Source organism: Quercus lobata, chromosome 3 (genome assembly GCF_001633185.2).
Source record: "Quercus lobata isolate SW786 chromosome 3, ValleyOak3.0 Primary Assembly, whole genome shotgun sequence".
NCBI classification, from domain to species: domain Eukaryota; kingdom Viridiplantae; phylum Streptophyta; class Magnoliopsida; order Fagales; family Fagaceae; genus Quercus; species Quercus lobata.
In genome coordinates this window covers 1,956,067-1,975,488 of record NC_044906.1, presented here as the reverse complement: position 1 = coordinate 1,975,488, position 19,422 = coordinate 1,956,067, and the positions used below count along the sequence as shown (strand labels likewise).

At 34.9% G+C, this 19,422-nt stretch overlaps 1 protein-coding gene across 1 annotated transcript; it reads right to left on the bottom strand.

Annotated features, from left to right (window-relative positions):
* Positions 1-11,306: 11,306 nt before the first annotated feature.
* Positions 11,307-12,230, bottom strand: LOC115979768. Its single transcript, XM_031101828.1, has one exon. It carries the CDS (start codon positions 12,228-12,230, stop codon positions 11,307-11,309), a length of 924 nt encoding a protein of 307 aa, XP_030957688.1.
* Positions 12,231-19,422: the final 7,192 nt, after the last annotated feature.

The window sequence follows — 19,422 nt, the reverse complement described above, 5'->3', positions numbered from 1 at the left end:
CTACTATAAAAAGGGAGTAAAGACAGACAGAGAGGGGGAGTGCGCGGAGACCCCCAACACACTAGAGGCACAGAAAAAGGCTCCCCATGCCGTGCCAAGGAACAATCCTCTCAGGTGAACCCAGTTTGTCTCAACATGATCGTAAAAAACACCGTGATGACCATTGTCTATACTCTAAAGCCTAGCTCTTTAGCCCACTCTCTACAAATTTATTGTACCGGGCTCACTGGTCTAAGATCCCATGCATTATGGACTAGGTTAGAAAAAATCGGTCCCTACAATGATAATTAATGAAATATTAATCAGAATATTAGTATTAATGTGTGTCTTTTTTTACCGTTAGAACTACTCATAAATCTAATGGTTTAGAAAATCTTTAGAGTTACACCAGTGTAACTTGAACCCATATATATATATATATATATATATATATATATACTAGCATTATGCCAGTGCGATGCACGGCTTAATCAAAATTTATACGTGAATATTTTTTTTTATTAATTTACTTAAAATTTGATAATAGAATAGCTAATGAAATAAATGAATATCTCACTTTTAAGTAATATAATGAATGCATATTATGTGAAACCAAGGTATTATAAAATGCATACATATTACTTTTAAGTATTATAAAGTTCGTACAATATATCCAAGAGTTAGATCCTCTTAGATATATACTACTGTTAGTTTCTTTAAAAGCCTTCTCCTCTCTTCTATTGTATGTGTTAAAATACTTAGTATTCTAAAAAAAAACATGTATATATATATATATATATAGATAGATAGAGCTTTAAGGCTCAATTAATCACCAACGTATATTTAAATAGAAAAACCTTAAATTTAATAATTAAAAACTATTCAAAACAATAATTGAAATCAAATTCAAGTGATCTCAATTCAATATTTAAGAATAATCTAAATTACTAAACATTTAAAATAATGAAAAATTTTGCAAAAAAATTACTGACAAATTCAAATCCACGTAAGTTTAAAGCAAAGCTTACAAATTTTGTTTCATGATATTGGCAAAAAATAATATACGAAAAAAAAAAATCAATCATCTTATGCATTCTAAATACAAACATATTTATTGCACTTTTTTAATAAGTTATATATATATATATATCGGTAAATATTTTTTTTATCATGAATAAGATATTTTTTTCTTATATATAATTTTGAAATTGTTATTTTAAAATAGTAAATATATTTAATTATCTTAACCCGATGAAAAAGTTACTAATGTTACTTCTTCAAGGTGAGTTTCAAATAGTCAACCAGCTTGGTTCTTCAATTTTACTATTTCTTTTATTCTAACAAATTTCTCTTTAATTTATATTCATAGAAAAATATATGTTACCGATTAAAACAATTAAAATGAATATTGATAATCGCAATGAAATATCATATCAAAACCTCAAAAAAAAAAAGTTCATAAACTTTATCAAAAAACGCATTCAATAAAATCAATGACTTACAATGAATAAGAAAATTAAATACAAAAAAAAAAAAATGTTAATTCAAGAACCTAGTTTCAAATTATTAGGGAGACATCATCTAGCCATATGTATACATTATGCACATATAAACATAACACGATTTTTTTTAGAAGAATATAACACAACTAAAAACCTATAAATAATAATTTAAATTTAATATTAGGAATATAATCAAAACTATTCATAATCTAAAATTAAGAAACTATACAAATCATAAATTAAGATATAAATGTAGAAAAAGAACAAAGAATATACCTGTTTGTTTCCTCTATCACTTTGAAAGATGAAAGTGTGAGTGTGTAATGAAATCCTAAACCAATTATTGTAGAAGAGAACAAATGAGCCGAATTCATGAATTTAATTACGTGTGAGAGAAGTTTTTATTAATTTTTTTGAAGTTAAAAAAATAGCTTAAACAAAATGAAAAAATAATATTGAAGAAAGAATGCAATCTTGCATTGTCAATTATCACAGGATTTAGGCATTTACACATAGGAGTAAACTTCATTCCAGATATATATAGATAGAGTTTCACATGATATAGAATTTAAATCCTATTGAAATTAAGATTTCTAATCAATGTGTTTTGTTGCTATCCTATAAAAAAGTGGGAAAAAAAAAAAGTTCAAACTAAGTAGATATAAAGAAATGTTGATGACTTGATGTACCGTACGTACGTTACTTACAATTTTTTTTTACTTTATCCAAAAAAATAGTTTGGTAAATCACCATGAATAGATAATGGACTTGGGTTGTTACTCCTCTTTTTTTTTTTAATGAACCGTATACTTGTGTAGTAATATAATTTAAGTAAAAATAAATAGTAAAGGATTTTAATTGTAATATTAAGATCTTTAGTAACTTAGAAATTACAGATAAATTTATAATAAAAGGATTAGATGAAGAATTTAAATTGTAACCAAATTAAAATTTTATCAACTTAAAAATTATAAGAGAAGAAGAAAAGGAAAAAAAATATTTTTTTATTTTTTTTAAAATCTAATAAAATTTTTGCAATTTAGTAAAGTCACTTCGCGCAACCACGACTTCTAAGCTCAACTTTTATTTTATATATATATATATATATATATATATAAGTTAACGAATATCCTAAAGATAATGGTTTTAGAAATATTTTTAGAATCTTTTTATGAGAAAAAAAAATAATAATAAGAGTCATTGCAATGATTTTTTTAGTGTAAGAAATCAGCATATGTCCAAGAGATTCAAAACACCACCGTAAAGAACAAAATTTATCTTATGCATGTACTATTAAACACTGCACTTGATCATAAACAAGTTTTTCCATTCTATTTTCTTCATGTCTATAAGTTTTGTGTCTTGGTTTGATTTATTCACATATTAACACAGTTTATGTTATATTTATTTTTTGTTTACAATATCACAAATAATAATATTTATAATTAAATGCATAATAGCCCACAGATTGAACCCATGATTTTGAGCCATCGTTTTATTTTGAAAGAAAATATGCACTCAGAAAGACTTTTACTATTCAAGTAATTTCATACTTTGCTAGTAAAGATGATCCCCTAGAATATTCTCAAAATCCCCGGATGTATGACACGTGTTAATTATTTGGATTTTAAATAATATATCTTACATCTAGTGGTGTTCACCAAATCGCACAAACTGCAAAAACCGCATCAAAACCACTCGTAAAATGGCATAACCGCACCACACCGCAAGTAATATTGCACGCACCGCACCACACCGCATGGTGCAATGCGGTTGGCGGTTTTATAATAAGAAAACCGCACAAACAGCACCACACCACACCCTCTTTATATATTAATATATTTAATTATTTTTAATATCAAATATATTATTAATAATTTAATAACCTTAGTTTTCAAAAAAAAAAAAAGTTTCATAATCCTAGCAAGTGCCGATTAGGAAAGCTAATCCAAAATAAAGAAAAACTAGCTCAATAATTTAAAACTTGGACCAAAACAAAGGGAAAAATTAGTTTTGGGCTGGGTAGAAAAAACTCAAAATTTGAAAAATATACCAACTTCATATTATTCAAACCGCATCTTATATACTGCACCGCATATGTGACCGTAAAAATGAGATGTGGTACAGTTATAGTTTTGGCTAAACTTTAAACCGCACCGCACCACACCGCATCACATATGTGACCGCAAAAATAAGGTGCAGTGCAGTTATGGTTTTAACTAAACTACATCGTAAAATGCAGTGCTAAAAATGGTCCAAAACTACACCGTACCGCACCATGAACACCCCTAGTTACATCTAAGTAAAAATTAGAAAATTTTAAATAATTCAATTGAAGGGACGTTGAGGGATATTGTGGACTTTGTGTATCAGTAAAAGTACATCTGCCAACTTGCGTTTTCAGCTACCTCTCCATATTCATAATTTCATATGGATTGAGATCAGACGCAACCAGATGCAATAAATATGGATTGCTAAGATTTAAAGTTACAAAAAGTAATTTTAAATTTTAACCATTAAATATAAAAAAATGAGTAAAAGTAAAAAAAATTCGCGAGAGGATTGGGGTGAATTGCACTATACAATTGCTTTTTTGCAATTGCACTAGATCATCTCAATCCATGTTCATATATACGCACAACCAAAAAAACAACTAACTTCAACGAAATCATTAAAACACAAAGTAGAAGGGGAAAAAATTTAAAGGCAATATTAGAATCGTTATATTTAAAATTAGAAAATCCAGATCGATTTATTTCTTTCAGTGGAACTTGTGCGATAAAAAGTCTAAATTCCTTTTGTTGTTTTTGCAACCAATTAACCATATCCAATGAAACTAAGCATCACCAAAGAATTATAAAGTTTTATAGTATCATATATATCCTACCAAGTTGAATTAAACTTCATTGTATTTTTTATCCTCAAAAAACAAAAAACTTCATTGTATTTTTCTTCTCTTTCATTTTTATTTTTTTAAATTAAATCACTCCTTTCTTTTTTTGTTGGGAGATAGGGTGCTTTCTTTTGTTCCTTTTTGGAGGCAGGGAGAATAGGCACAATTTTTTTAAAAGAAAAATAAAATAATGTAATAAAATAAAATAAAATAACTAAAATAGGCACAAAGTTAAAACCAAGAAGATGGTTAATATTACTAAGAACAAATGTACATGTGTAGCGGAACCTATAGAACCCTACAAAAGACTCCGAAAAACCCTAATTTAAACCTATAAATACACCTTTATGCCTCCATTCCAAAAGGAGACAGAGAGATACTTTATCACTAACACTCTATAGAGTGATACTTTCCAAAAGAAGATCTTCTGAAACCCTCTCTTTCTTTTAATTTTTGCACACCCTAGCACTATGCATGTTTCTTAAAATCACTCTCTAGTGCTCACTCAGGTATAAACAACTTTTAATCTTCATTAAAAGCCTTTTTCAAAGCCTTTCAAGAATCCTTTGTTATTTTTGAGTTGTGACTAACAAAGAGCTATTGAGTCCTTTAATCCCTTTGAATGATTTTGTTACGTAGGCACTAAGGGGCCAGTTAAATGATTCAAAACTTGTGATTGATAAGCAATGTGAGTCCCTCTCCATGACTCTTCCTTAATTTGGATTTTTATGATTTTTGTTCTTCTTGTTGTATTTTATGCATGCTTAGGATTTGTTTTTGATCTATTTAGTCTTAATCCTTTGTATTTAATTATGTTCCAAGTATGAATAGGTTGATAAATATATGAATATAAACACACTTTGCTTTTCGGTTTGTTGTTTTTATGTAGATTTCAGTTCTTACGCATGTGTAGAATAAAATTTTGGTTTAGTTGGTTTTTGTTAGGTTCTAAGTACTTAGGAACTAATGTATTAAAACTCTAATTTGTATTATTGGTAAACCATAATCAAAACAGGTTTTATAGTCTTGTTTAGACTTGCTCAAAGTGTATGCGTTTTATGTAAAGTTGAAATCGAGTTGCTACAGAAGTTATAGTATGATTCTGTCTGGCTCAATCGATCGAGATTTAGACTCGACCAATCGAAATTCGGGCAAAACGTTTTTCTGCAGATTTTTCCAACTTAGCCCTAAGCCCATATGATGTGTAGGGTTTTATGTTTTGCCCTAAGTATAAAAGGGAAAACCCTAGCCACGTTTTAGTTTGCCATGCCTGCTGTGTGTGTGAATCTTCTGTGAGATCTGAGAGGCGATTGCCTTCACACATGCTTAGGATTATCAAGAAGAAGATTTCATTGAGAGCTTGATGACCGTTTCAGTTGCTGCAATAAAAGCTTAAAGATATACAAGCGGGAGTGCTTGTACTTGCTGGAAAATCCAAGAAAGAAGGAGTCCGTGGTCTAGGAGTTTGCACGTGTTCATGTCAGTAAGTTTCTACTGGTGGGTAGCAATAGGATGTTAGTGGTCTAAGTCGCTATTGTAAAACTTCGATTCTTTCATAGTGGATTCAGGTTTACCTTGAGGATAGTTAGGTTAAATCCTTCCCAGGTTTTTACCAATTTGGTTTCCTGAGTCATCATATCTTTGTGTTCTTTATATTCTGCACTTTACATTGATATGATTATATGATTGTGTTAACCTAGATCTAAAATTTGGACTAAATAATCACTTGGCTAATTAACTAGGTTAATTCAATTATATTTTAAGAGGTCTAAAAACGTTCAGTTTTGATATGTTGTGCTATGTGTGTTTTGAATAAATGAACATGTTAATAGTCATATGAATAAATGAATATGCTTTGTTTGTTTTTTATTGTTATTGATAGATCTAGATTTTATGCATATTTAGGAATAGGTTTTGATTTTCTTCAGGTTGTGTTTTGTTATGTTCTTAATAAAGGGCTGAATTGATATATTGAAAGATGTGTAAGCGTGATTGAATGTGAAAAGGTTCTGGATTTGTGTTTGTGTCAATATGTGCACGTATGGTTGAAAGTGCGTATGCAACCTCCTCCATGTGTATGCTGCTTGACCTAGAAAATGCCGAATCATTGTTTTAATTGTTTGATTTGATTACTTAGAAATTTTTCATATTTGGTTATTTTGTTTGACTATGAACTTCTAGGGTTATGGTGATAAATACTAATTAATATTTGCTATGATTTTCTACTTGACTTTTCGTGATAATATATTTGACAGGATTTGATTTTGTCTGATTTGATTGGTATTTAATTGAAATTCCTTGATAATATTTTATTTGACTTGTTTCCTTTTTCATTGTGATATTATATGATATTTCCTTGTGTGTTTTAATTGATTTGATAAGTGCATGATTAGAATTTTGGCTTAGTTAATAATGTCCTTAATTAGATGTGGCCTAGCAATATCAGTAGAGACTAGCCCATGGGCTAAATGGGGTTGGGTGCCTAACACCTTCCTATCCCCGTACCTTAACTCTGAATCTAGATTTTGGTAAGTAGACCTCTATTTTGGTTTCTGCACCTAAATCATGTGGGGACTTCCAAAGAAAAGAAAAAGTGGGTCATACAAACTACAAGTGCAGGGTTGTGCACCCACAATAGCAAACATGAATAAAAGGATCTGACATCAACCATCACTGCTATATACAATTTACAAATTCGCTACATATAGACAATGTTTCTAGGTTTTTCTATTTTGGGGTAATTTGATTTTTACATACCAAATCAAAATTAGAACAGATTTGACTAAAAACCAAACTTGCAAACCCAAATTAGATCATAGAGAGAGAAAGGGAATCCAAGGAGACCCAGATCAGATCAAAGAGAGAGAGAATCCAAAGAGACCTAGATCATATTGAAGAGAGAGCTCAACTAGATTGTTCACCAAAGCCAAAAATAAAAACTTTGAAACCAACCAAAAAAAAAAAGACCAAACACAACAGCCCAATTGTGGGTTGGAACTCCGAGAAGGGTTTGACAAGAAAATTCAAAGAGATGGAGTTTAGCCCAGTTAAACAGAGCCAAGAGAAAGAGGACCACTGCTAAGTAACGATGGTGATCGGTGAGGAGCGGAGAACTAGCAGCTGACCTTGGTGGTCAGCCATGAACGAAGCTTGAAAGGGGCAACTTGTGTCCAGCCTAGAAAAAGAGAGAGAGTCTCTGAGAGAATAGAGATTATGATTTCTATTTTTAAAATTTTTGTTTCTTCAAAAAAGTAAATTTTATAATTCTTATGGATTTTTTAAATAGAGAAATTAACAAAAGAAAAATATGAAACTAATGATGTAGATGGTGAAATTAAACAAAAGGATTTGATTGAACACTTTTGAAACTTATGGGACTGACTAAAAGTAAAGTTAGAGAAATGTAATGAATTATGATGAAATTTAAAGCGTAAATTTTGCATTTTACCTTTTTTTTTTAATCATTCCCTAACTTATTTGAGCAAAAAAGGGGAGACTCTTACAAAAGGTAATAGTCTTCCTCGTATAGATAAATTCTAAATTAACAAAAAATATATTGACCTATTTAAAAATAATAATAATTGGGAGTTTGAGTGAGAGAATACGAAATAGGTAGGAAGAAACACTCATTCTTTTAATTTTGTCTTAAAAACTCAAATTTTCATTCCCTCCAAAATTAGATAGAATTAGAGAGAATGAATGAATTTGTTACCTAAACTTCCAAAATACCCCTATATGCTCATCCCTTTATTTTGAAATAGGAGTATAACAATAATGTTGTTATAAAATAATTTTATTCAATTCCTTTCATGTTACTCCCAAACAATATTAATTATATTCAATTCATTTTCATTAATTTATTTTAAAACATCCAAACAAGATTACTTGAATCCATTCCTTTCTTTTCTTTTCTTTTCCATTCCTCTCCATTACTTAAATGCATTCCGTTGATAATTTGTTCCATCTTTTTGCTTATTTGGGACAAAACAAATAGATATATTATCATAAAAGTTCAACATAATCCACAATGCACAGCTTTAGAGAGTGTGCACTACTCATGGTCCTAATGTTAGGACTTCCGACTTCACTATCGAAGTTTGTTTAGTTAATAGGATTTTCAATTTTTTGTCATAATCTCTAGCTAGCCCCGCTCACATGTGAACAACATCACCACAAGTCGAGCTTATTTTTTCATATGCTCTTCTTGCGGATGTGTTAAGTGATCTTCCTTCTCTCACTTGCTAATTGATCATTACCCTCTACTATTCCGTTGATAAGAGGTTATATCTCTTTCATTCTGTCTTCATCACTTCCATCCTACTCCATCTTTGGTTTACCATTGCTCCTTACATGGATTGACACGAGCTTTAGGGAGGAAGATAAGCTACTAGCTGAAGAGGACGCTGCATATGAAGCTACAGGTGATGATGTATCCCCTACGGTTCAAGCACCGACTTTGATTGATGTCATAGTATGTCTTCAAGATCTGTTGGACACACATGGGGAGATGGGCTAGAAACAGTCTTTGATTTTGGATGAGCTTGCAAATCTCAGACTTCGTGTATCTAGGTTAGAGAGCTGATTTCCACCTTCCAATGCTACTAACATGTGACTCAACCTTTGTCCATTGACAAAAAGGGAGTGGTTAGTGTAGGGAGATTGAGAAAATTTTGTTTGGGGAAGAGCTAATATTGATTGTATCTAACTCAAAGGGAGAGTAGAATAGACTATATAGAATTCATTGAACATATTTGCTATGTATTAGCATTAGGGGTGTCCACGGCTCAGTCTAAGTCGAGTTTGTGCCCAACTCAGAGTTAACCTAACCACTTCGGGTGGAGGATACCAAAACTTGCCTACAATCGTGAAAGGACGTCAGATCGGATGGATCGGGCTGAGCCACATCAAGTGTCGGTTGGAGTCGGGTTTGTGGCAAGGGAGTAATTTTTGCCAAATCCGGTTGGATCTATCAAGATTAGATCTAGCTGAGAAATGGCCAGATGCGTAGAGATCTGGCCGAGATCTTGTCGAATATGTCAAGATCTCCTTATATTAGGAGAGAGAGAGAGATCTTACCAAATTTCACCCAAAATCAAAAATAGGTGATGGAAAACTCACCAGAAAAGGTTGGAAGATCAGACGGCTCAGGTTCATTAGGTTTCGAACTCATTCACCTGTCACTTGAACTAACTTCATTAGATCTAGAAATTATAGAATCAATGTTGAACGCCATGCTCATTGGATTAGTTGAAGTTTGGGTTGGTTGATGGCATGTCAACCGGTTCTGTCAGGTCTAGGTGGTCCATGAACACTCCTAATTAGTGTTTACTTTTATGCATGTACATTGGGTTTTGTACTCATTTCTCAGATATATTGAACATTAATTATAATATGTTTGAACTGGAATTATTTTGTTTCACATTCTTGAGTTGAATTGCTTATTTGTACATTGTGAATTATGTTTGTTGAGTTTTAATTTATTATCATTTGTCTTTGCATTCCATATGGTGGGCATAACATGTTAAGTGCTTTTAGGAAAGATATATATTAAGCTGACAGAGGTAGTCGTTACAATTTCATGTTGTGATTTCTCTGGATTGATTGTTGTTTATTAGACTAGTTCACTTTAATTGTAATCTTGAGTTATTATTGTAATCTAGATTTTATTTTGTAATTAGGTTTTGTCACATATCTCAAAAGGTGATATTTTTAAGTCTATGGTGTTTAGTGTTGGCAAACTATGAAAAATGAGACCACTAGCATTACCTGTGCTATACGAAATGCCATTTTACAACTCCAAAACCTACTTTTTTTTCTATTATAACATAGCATTCAACGTTCCACTATACATCAAATGTTTTATTTTTTTCATACAACACATTAAAATAATACATACAATACATTAAAATAACCTTAAAAATACTCCTACAATTAAATTAAAAATAAAAAATAAAAAAACAAGCACAAAAGCCACAATACCACATGTTGCAGCCAACCACCACCCACAGCCTACCCCACCAGATCAAAACTCACCACCACCACCACAACCCACCACTATTACAAACCCACCACCACCAACCATCGACCAAATTCAACCAACCACCTCCACAAACAGCTATAACCACCACATCCTCCATAACCCAAAACATACTCAAAACAAACCCAACCAAATATAACCAAATACCCACAAAAACCAATGATAAAAACAATAACTACAACCGTACAACAACCACAACCCAAAACCCATCAACCTTATTTGAAAAATTATCCCAGATCAAGAGAGAACTAGTCGAGAAAACTAGAGAAAATGACTAGCAATAGGGATTTTGGAGCTTTGGTAAGTGGTAGCAGCGTTTTGAAGGACCAGCCATGGGTTTTTGGAGCTATGAGAGCGACGGTGTTTTTGCTAGAGAGGCCGGCCATAAGAGAGAGGAGAGAATACAATAGATAAAGGAAGAGGAGAAAGAAATCTGATCTGAAGGAGAAGAGGAGAGACAAGGAGAGAAAAAAATAATTAACAACTTATAGCTTTTTACCATACGGTTCTCTTGTTAAAATGGTATTGTGGCTCAATGCTTTTTTTTTTTTTTTTTTTGAAGAGAAACTTATATTTCATTAACACAAGAAAAGGAGTACAACAAAGGCCAAAGCTAACAACATTATCCTAGGCCAGATTGAATTAAGTGAACTAAGAAGGGTGGTATAACACCCTTCCAAAGATTGGAAGCTTGATTAGCAAATTGGGCTAGCTCATGAGTAGCCCTGTTGTAATCCTTTTTCACATGATGGAACGAACAACAAGAGAAATAAGACCTCGCAAACTGAATGCTTTGTACCAGATGGCCCATAATGCCACCATTGCAAGCTTGAGAAACTACTGAAATGACTAAGGAAGCATCAGATTCAAAAATCACCTTTGAAATATTCATCTCCTAAGCCAAGAGTACACCATGCTCCAAAGCAAAAAGCTCAATCCACTCGATGGGGTAATGCAATGGCAGAGCCTTACATAGAGTAGCGACTACCCCACCCATCTCATCCCGAATGATTACCCCAACACCTAAAATTCCACTACCATCAATGGAAGAGGCACCATCTACATTTACCTTGAAATAGCCCAACGGGGGAGCAGCCCAGCCAATTTGAGGAGACAGCCGAGGAGGAAAATCCCACGAGGAGGCCTCCTTGAAGTCCTCAACCAAGTTCTTAGCCATTTCCAAAATTTGTAAAGGCGGTGGACCATTCTCATCATGGATAAGCTTGTTTCTATTGTACCAAACCGACCAGGAAATGGCAAAGAAAAATTCAAGATGCAAGGCAGTCGGGGAAGAGCAAATTTGGAGCACTAAATCATTGAAATCTTCTGCATTCAGCAGCAACTCAATGGGGCAGTCCTGCCAAAGGGACCACACCCAGAGGGAAGAATCACAAGAGATTAAAGCATGAATAAGGCTTTCAGGCTCCTCATCACAAATTGGGCAAATACAGGAGGTTTGTATACCTTTTGCAGCCACATTTGTGAGCACGGGCAGGCCATTCACACAAGCGCACCAAGAGAAAATCTTATTTTTTTTTGGGAGCTTAAGAGACCAAATTTTCCTCCAAATCCGAGCATTTGGATCTCCAGAGGAGCATTCCCCTTTATCCCTTGTGTTAAGGAGTTTGATTGCAACAAAGTAGGCACTTTTAACTATGAAATCACCCTTCTTATTCCCCATCCAAATGAGCTTATCCTCAGGCAGATTGTAACTTAGGGGAATTTTTAAGATCATATCAGCCTCAAAAGGGAGGAAGAGAGCACAAAAAACCTCTGTTTTCCACCATCTAGTCACCGGATTGATGAGGGAGGAGGCCATTGGATAGTCCTCAAAAGGGCGGGGAGGGGAGATGACTTTGTAAGTTAAGGGGTTTAGGAGCCATTTGTCATTCCAAATGTGGATTAGAAGTCCATTTCCCACTCTCCATCTTGTTCCACTTCGTAAAACCTCCAGGCTATTAAAAATACTCTGCCAAGTGTAGAAGGGGCTACTACCTAGGTTTGCATGGAGAATATCACAGAAGGGGAAATATTTCGCCTTAAGGATACGAGCAACCAGGGAGCTCGGATTTGTAAGGATTCTCCAGGCTTGTTTTGCAAGTAAGGCAAGATTAAAGGCTTACAAGTTTCTACAACCCATTCCCCCTTGTGACTTAGGCTTGCACATTTTGTTCCAACCAATCTAGGCCATTTTGGTCTCCTGATGTTTCTACCCCCACCAAAAACTCCTCATCAATTTTTCAAGATCTTCACAGAGGCTCTTGGAAGTTGGAAGTAGCTCATTGTGTAAGTGAGAATGGCTTGGGCCACTACTTTGATAAGAACTTCCTTTCCCCCCATTGAGAGCAATTTACCCTTCCAGCCAGCTAGCTTCATACCTACCTTCTCCTTAATCTCCGCAAAGACAAGCTTCTTGGATCTACCAATGATAGAGGGGAGGCCAAGGTACTTTGTATGATCTGAGTCTTGCATTGACCCAAGAATGTTTATAATCTCATCTTTGAGCTCTTGGGAGGTATTTGGGCTGAAAAAGATAGAGGATTTGTCGATGTTAATCTTTTGCCCCGAAGCAAGCTCATACATACTAAGAATTTCTTTCAGCTTGTTGCACTCATTACCATCAACCCTACAGAAAAGGAGGCTGTCATCTACAAAGAAAAGGTGAGTGATTTTTGGAGCCCCCCTACAGATGGAAATGCCATTCAGCTAATTGTTCCTTGCCGCATCATGAATAAGGGCAGAGAAACCCTCTGCACACAAAAGGAATAAATACAGAGAAAGCAAATCGCCCCCCTGGTAGGTATAATGCTCCCATATGCTGTGCCATTAATAATGACTAAGTAAGACACCGAGGAAATGCACTTAATCACTAAATTGATCCAATTCTCATTACAACCCATCTTCCTCATAACTTTTTCCACAAAAATCCATTCCACTCTGTCAAAAGCTTTACTCATATCTAGCTTTGCAGCCATGAAGCTATCATTCCCTATTCTCTTATGCTTCAAGAAGTACATAATTTCATACGCCACTAATACATTATCAGTGATAAGCCTATCAGCCGTGAAAGCACTTTGATTTTCTGAAATAATATAAGGAAGAATAGCTTTGAGACGATTAGCTAGAGTTTTTGAAACAAGCTTATAAACCACATTGCATAGACTTATGGGCCTGAATTCAGTCATTCTTTGGAGATTATTGGTTTTTGGCATAAGAGCAATATTGGTTCTATTAATATCAATTAAAGACATGCCAGAATTAAGAACGTTTAGAACCATATTTGAAACATTAGTGCCTACAATACTCCAGTATTTTTGAAAAAAGAGTACTGACATACCATCAGGGCCAGGCGATTTCGAGGGGTGCCGGTGCTTGAAGGCAAAGACCACTTCTTCTTTAGTGAAAGCTCTGAATTCATTTTAGGAGTTACCAAGGTTGGAATGGAAGCAACTACATTCTCTGTCTGATTCGGGTGGGAGGTGGAGTATATTTCCTCTAAATAAGAAATGACAGCTTTGGCAATACTGTCCTGGTCCCCACACCAGTTTCCATCTTTGTCCCAGATTCCCAAGATTGTATTCTGCTTCCGTCTTTTAGAGGCTCTTGCATGAAAAAACTTGGTATTCTTGTCTTCCTCTCTAAGCTAGTGGGCTTTTGAATGTTGACCCCAGTAAATCTCCTCACTATCAAAGAGATCATTAATTTCCTTCCGTGTTTGGTTTATTTCTTCACCCAAAGACCCATCATTATCAAGCTAAATCAAGGAACTAAGCTTCTTCCTTTTTTCCTGAATTACCTTTGGAATTTTCCCGAAAGCAGCAGAGCTCCAAGCCTTAAGATCAGCTGCACAAGCAGTAAGAGCAAACGCAATCCCTTTTGGCGAATTCAAATCACTACCTGAGCATCAAGCCGCTTCAATAATTTCCTTACATTCCTCTCTCTTTGTCCACATAGACTCAAAATGGAATCGACGAGCACATGACAGCTTGGGAGCCTTGGGCTCGGATAAAAACAGAGCACAATGATCTGAGGTAGAATCAACTAAGTGGTGGACTCTGCCCTCACCAAATTTGTCAACCCAATCACTAGTAGCAAACACTCTGTCAAGCCTGAGATACATCCTTCCAGCTCCTTCTTGCATGTTACACTAGGTAAAGTCCGGCCCAACATAGCCTAAATCCTTAAAGCCACAATAGTTAACCACATTTCTGAACTTTTCAATCTGACCTTGGGAGCGCAACAGCCCACTTGATTTTTCCTCCATGGATAAAATCTCGTTGAAATCACCAAAAAAATCCATGGAAGTTGATACTGGTTTTTCAGATAAGCAAGTAAATCCCATGAGAACTGTCTTAAATGAGCTTGGGGGTGGCCATAGAATCCTGTAATTCTCCATTTAAAGCTTGAGTTTGCCTCAATGACTATCACATCAATATGATGATTGCTATAGCTTTTGATTTCCAGGTCAATCTCCCTCATCCAAAGGAGTGCCAAACCTCCACTACGGCTACAACTTAAAACAAAAGGCCCATTTGCAAACCTGATTCGATCTCAAATTCTTTCCATACACTTAGTTTTTATTTTAGTTTCCGTTAGGAAAACTATTCTGGGAGCCCATTGTCGCATAAGATCGTGCAATACTCGAACTGACCGGGGGTTCCCAAGCCCCCAGCAATTCCATCCTAATGAATTCATGGCTCCCGAGGGCACTGCACAGCAGTCGCTGCCGATATATCATCATCACAAGGGCTTCCAATGAGACCACCACACTTCTTTTTCCTAGATTCCTTCTCCTCACCTTCTGAGAGAATTTGAGAACCAAGACGTTTTAAGCCTATTATTGAACTTTGGGCTTCAGAATCCTTACCTTGGGTTAGTCTTTGCTCTCTAGCAAGTTTTCTAATTCAGCCCCTTCCAACTTAGGCCTTCATAATTCCCTAATCAACCTGTTGTTCTCCATTAGCTTCATACACTTGGATCGATTTCATGGGCTTGTGTAGGCTTGTAACCTTGGGTTGGTCTTTAGCCTCCTGTGCACTTTGGCCCACTTTAGATAACACATCACTAACTAGCTCCCGTGTACTAGAAACTTCCATCGGAGTTGGTACCAACCCTCTATCACATGGGTCCCCTTCCTGCCTCAGGACCCATGTACCTGTTTCCAAGTTATCCAATCTGATCCTACTTTCTGCTGCCTAACACGCTGAAGTGCCCAAAACATGACATCCCCAAATCTAATTGGATTTGCTTGAACTTTTTGAATTTTGTATGCTGCCATTGCTATTGCTTTCCCCACCGCGAGATGCCGGAGTGGGTTGGAGCACATCCTCAAGAATTTGGCCTTTTTCACCACATTGGTTATCACTACCGGCATTGTGGCTGCCACTGGAGAAGCTTCTCGATCTGCTACTTCTACTTTTAGAAGTTCCATACGCCCTTAACCATTCTCCATATTGAGGTGTGGCATTCTGTCTATCTAAACAAGCATGACAGTGTTTATCATCATGACCCACCGCAAAGGAAGCAAAAAGTTGGGCGCCTTTCATATTTGAAGTGAACCTAGTATTTGTCACCTTCTACACCCACTACATTTCCTCCCCTGCGAAAAGGCTTATCAATGGGAAGGTCAACTCTTATACACATAAATTTCGCTTGTTCAAATTGATTAGCTCGCTTGTCGATCTCAATAAAGCGCCCCATGCTATTTCCTATATCACGACATACCACCTCAAACATGAGCTCAAATGGTAAGCCCCATAGCTGCACCCAAAACGGGGAGTGGGTGAAAACTATGTTTTCAGAAGTGAGACTTTTTTTCCATCTGTATGGAAGTAGCAGATTGTTTTCAAAGTTCCATGGCCCATTGTTTTCCACCCATTCCATCTGATAGTGAGAGCCAAACTTGAACTGAAAACTGTTATTTCCGACTTCGATTATTCTTAGCTCCGAACCCATCTTCCATGCTGCTCTTAGTGTGCTTTTCAAAGCTCTTTGGTTTTGCTTTCTGTTTGAGAGTAGCCTTCCAAACAGGCTTAATGAGCATTCCTCTAAGAGATCTGCTCTGCTATGCTATGAGTTGTGATTGATATTTCTGTTTCTTCTTCTTTGGTGAAGCAGAGTTTTTGAAGATTGTTTACTACGTTCCATTGAGAAGGAGAGCGTGTATCAAAGGGGGTGAGATGCCCCACTAGGGGGAGAAAATACTCTACTAGAAAGGAGAGGAGAAAAGGCTCTTACCAGAGAAGAGAGAGAAGACTCCTACGAGGGAGAGAGTTACCGTGGCCCAATGCTAAAATTTTAGCATTTGCAACTTTTGATGAGGTAGTATTTTTGGTGTTTGGTGTGCTAAGCTAAAAATTTAGCATTTGGCACACTTGATGCTAGTGTGCCAAGTCTTATGTGTCATAGAATGGTATTTCAAGATCAAGACTAACTCCCAATATTAGCTCAAGAAAGGAAGTTTCTAACTTCTCATGACTTGGAATTTGTGTCCTACTTACTTAAGTACATAAGCGATCATAAGTCAACTGGAAATAAGAATAGTACAGCCTCCATCATGTATCAATGGTTTTATACATTCTCTATTAATTCACTGGCACACCAAAACAAAAGAGTGAATTTAAAGTTCAATATTGCTATTGTTTGGTGATCAAGCTGAAATCACAGTGCATCAACACAATCAAGTTGTTGTGAAATCTTTAAGCAGGTGCTTGAAGTTGCGAGCAAGAAGTATGTGATGGCAAAATCCATAATAAAAGCGTTCAATCGTATTGGAGATATGTGTGGTCTTGCGAATAAGTAGCGATTAAGATAGCTATTAAATTTCAATTGTAAAGACTTCAATTTAATTAGTAGATTTTACTTTAGAGTTGGTGGCTAAACCTTTTATGAGATTTTCCTTTGGCGTTAGCAATAGGTTTTTCACATCGCCAACAAATCACTATGTCCCTTATATTCCACACTTTATATTTATTGTGATTTGTTGGTGTGGTTGTTAAACAGAATTTGATCGAATAACATAATTGGTTGACAGATTGAAATTGGAATAATTATGATTATAAATTCAACAGTGTCTAGATCTTAACCTTTCATATGTACATGTATGTGTGTGTATAAATATAGGGGTAATTACACTCTCCTCTAATGCAAATTGGTCAAGGGAAAAGAAAATATTTTAATATTTCATGTTGTTTTCTCTTTCCTAATGGAATTAGGATTTATTTGCTTCTTCAAGTTCAATTAAAATCTTTTTCCTAGTTGAATTAGGATTTTAATTGTTTTTCTTTTCCTAGTTAAATTGTTTTTCCTTTCTCAAGTAAAAGTAGGTTTATTATTTCTTTTCCTAAAAGGAGTAGGATAACTTCTATTCCTATTTATACTCTTTATAGGGTGGAGGATTGTTATTATGTGTTGATTAATAAAAGTTTGTTAGAGAGGTTTTCTCTATTATTTTGCCTACTAGCCTAGTGTTCTTGTAGAACTTAGGTTTAGTGGAAGAGTTGTAATGATTATATGTTACAAATTCTGCTTCTACATGCCTACCATGCATCAGTTGGTATCAAAGCAAGGCTAGGTTCCTACCATGGAACAAAGAGGAGTACGTGGGGGAAAACCTGTTGCCATAGATGACATGTATGAACACAATGAGGTTGCATGCAATGCAAAATTAGAGGTGTTCTTTCAACGAACAAATGAGTGGTTTATGCACTTTGAAAGTAGCTCACTGCCTTAGCCATTGGAAATCGATCTCAAAACTACCATCCAAATCCATGTTATGTGAAGGATGAGGAGGATCTCGAAATCAAGGAAGAGGACTGCAACATCGAAGATGATGATGAATACATTGAAAGAGTTTGTGCAGTAGATTGGGATTCTCCACCAGTTTATGAAGACTATCCAGGAGATTCTAGTTAAGGAGACAAGATCGAGCTTGATAAAAATAAAGTCATATACATACAAGGTAAGCCCATAACTCACACCGTTGATGAGACTTTCGACTTTCAAGCACAAGAGGTTATTGATTTTATTTGCTACAATCATACGTCAGTGCATTTGGTTTTTTCATTAGTAGATGAGTTCTCTATTGTTGAGCATAGTTTCAATTTACTATAGCTTGAACTTAAACACATTAAACACTGATTTCATTGGGGTTGATGAGCTTCTCTCAAATTTTCCTAGTAATACAGTTAACATTAATTTGGAAAAAATAATGGAAAAAGTTATTGATCCCTTTTGGGAGGATTTTATTGAACAAGAATTGGTAGAGGTCAACAAGAGGCGTGAACAAGTGATTTTAAGTAATCTTTGTGGAGAAGGCAATATGAAGTTTATGGATGTGTGCATGGATTCCTTTTTATTACTTGCTTCATGTATCCACCGTGGCAAATAAAATTCATACATCAAGATTTATTATGAGTGAGAAAAGATTGATAAGTAGCACATTGATTTGTCTTGTCTTACAAAGAAGAATAGAATGGAAAGGATTATTCAGGATTCCAATAGGTTGTCAAAGATTGCCACCAAAACTCAAGGATGATTTTTCCCCAACCTCGGGAGAATAATGCAGAATGGTTAAAAGGAAGAAGAAAATATTATAATATCTTATGTTGTTTGCTCTTTCCAAGTGGAATTAGGATTTATTTGCTTCTTCAAGTTCAACTAAAATCATTTTCCTAGTTTAATTAGGATTTTAATTGCTTTTCTTTTCCTAGTTTTTTTTTTTTTCCCTTTCTCAAGTAGAAGCAGGTTTATTATTTCTTTTCTTAAAAGAAGTAGGATAACTTCTATTTTTATATATACTCTTTATAGGTGTAGACACTACATTTTGTACCCATTAATAAATTTTGGTCCCCGAACCCAATGATGAGCATGACATATGTCAACCAAGGGTAATTAAAGAGTTCACAATAGTTTGGAAGTAATCACAACTCAAAAGTGCTCAAATCACTTTAAAATTGATACTGAAAAATGATCTTTGCTCACTTTTTTTACCATAACTTTTGATCCACAAA

Coding starts and splice junctions, on each gene's coding strand:
- LOC115979768 (XM_031101828.1), bottom strand. CDS start 12,230: ATGGCCTCCTCCCTCATCAATCCGGTGACTAGATGGTGGAAAACAGAG.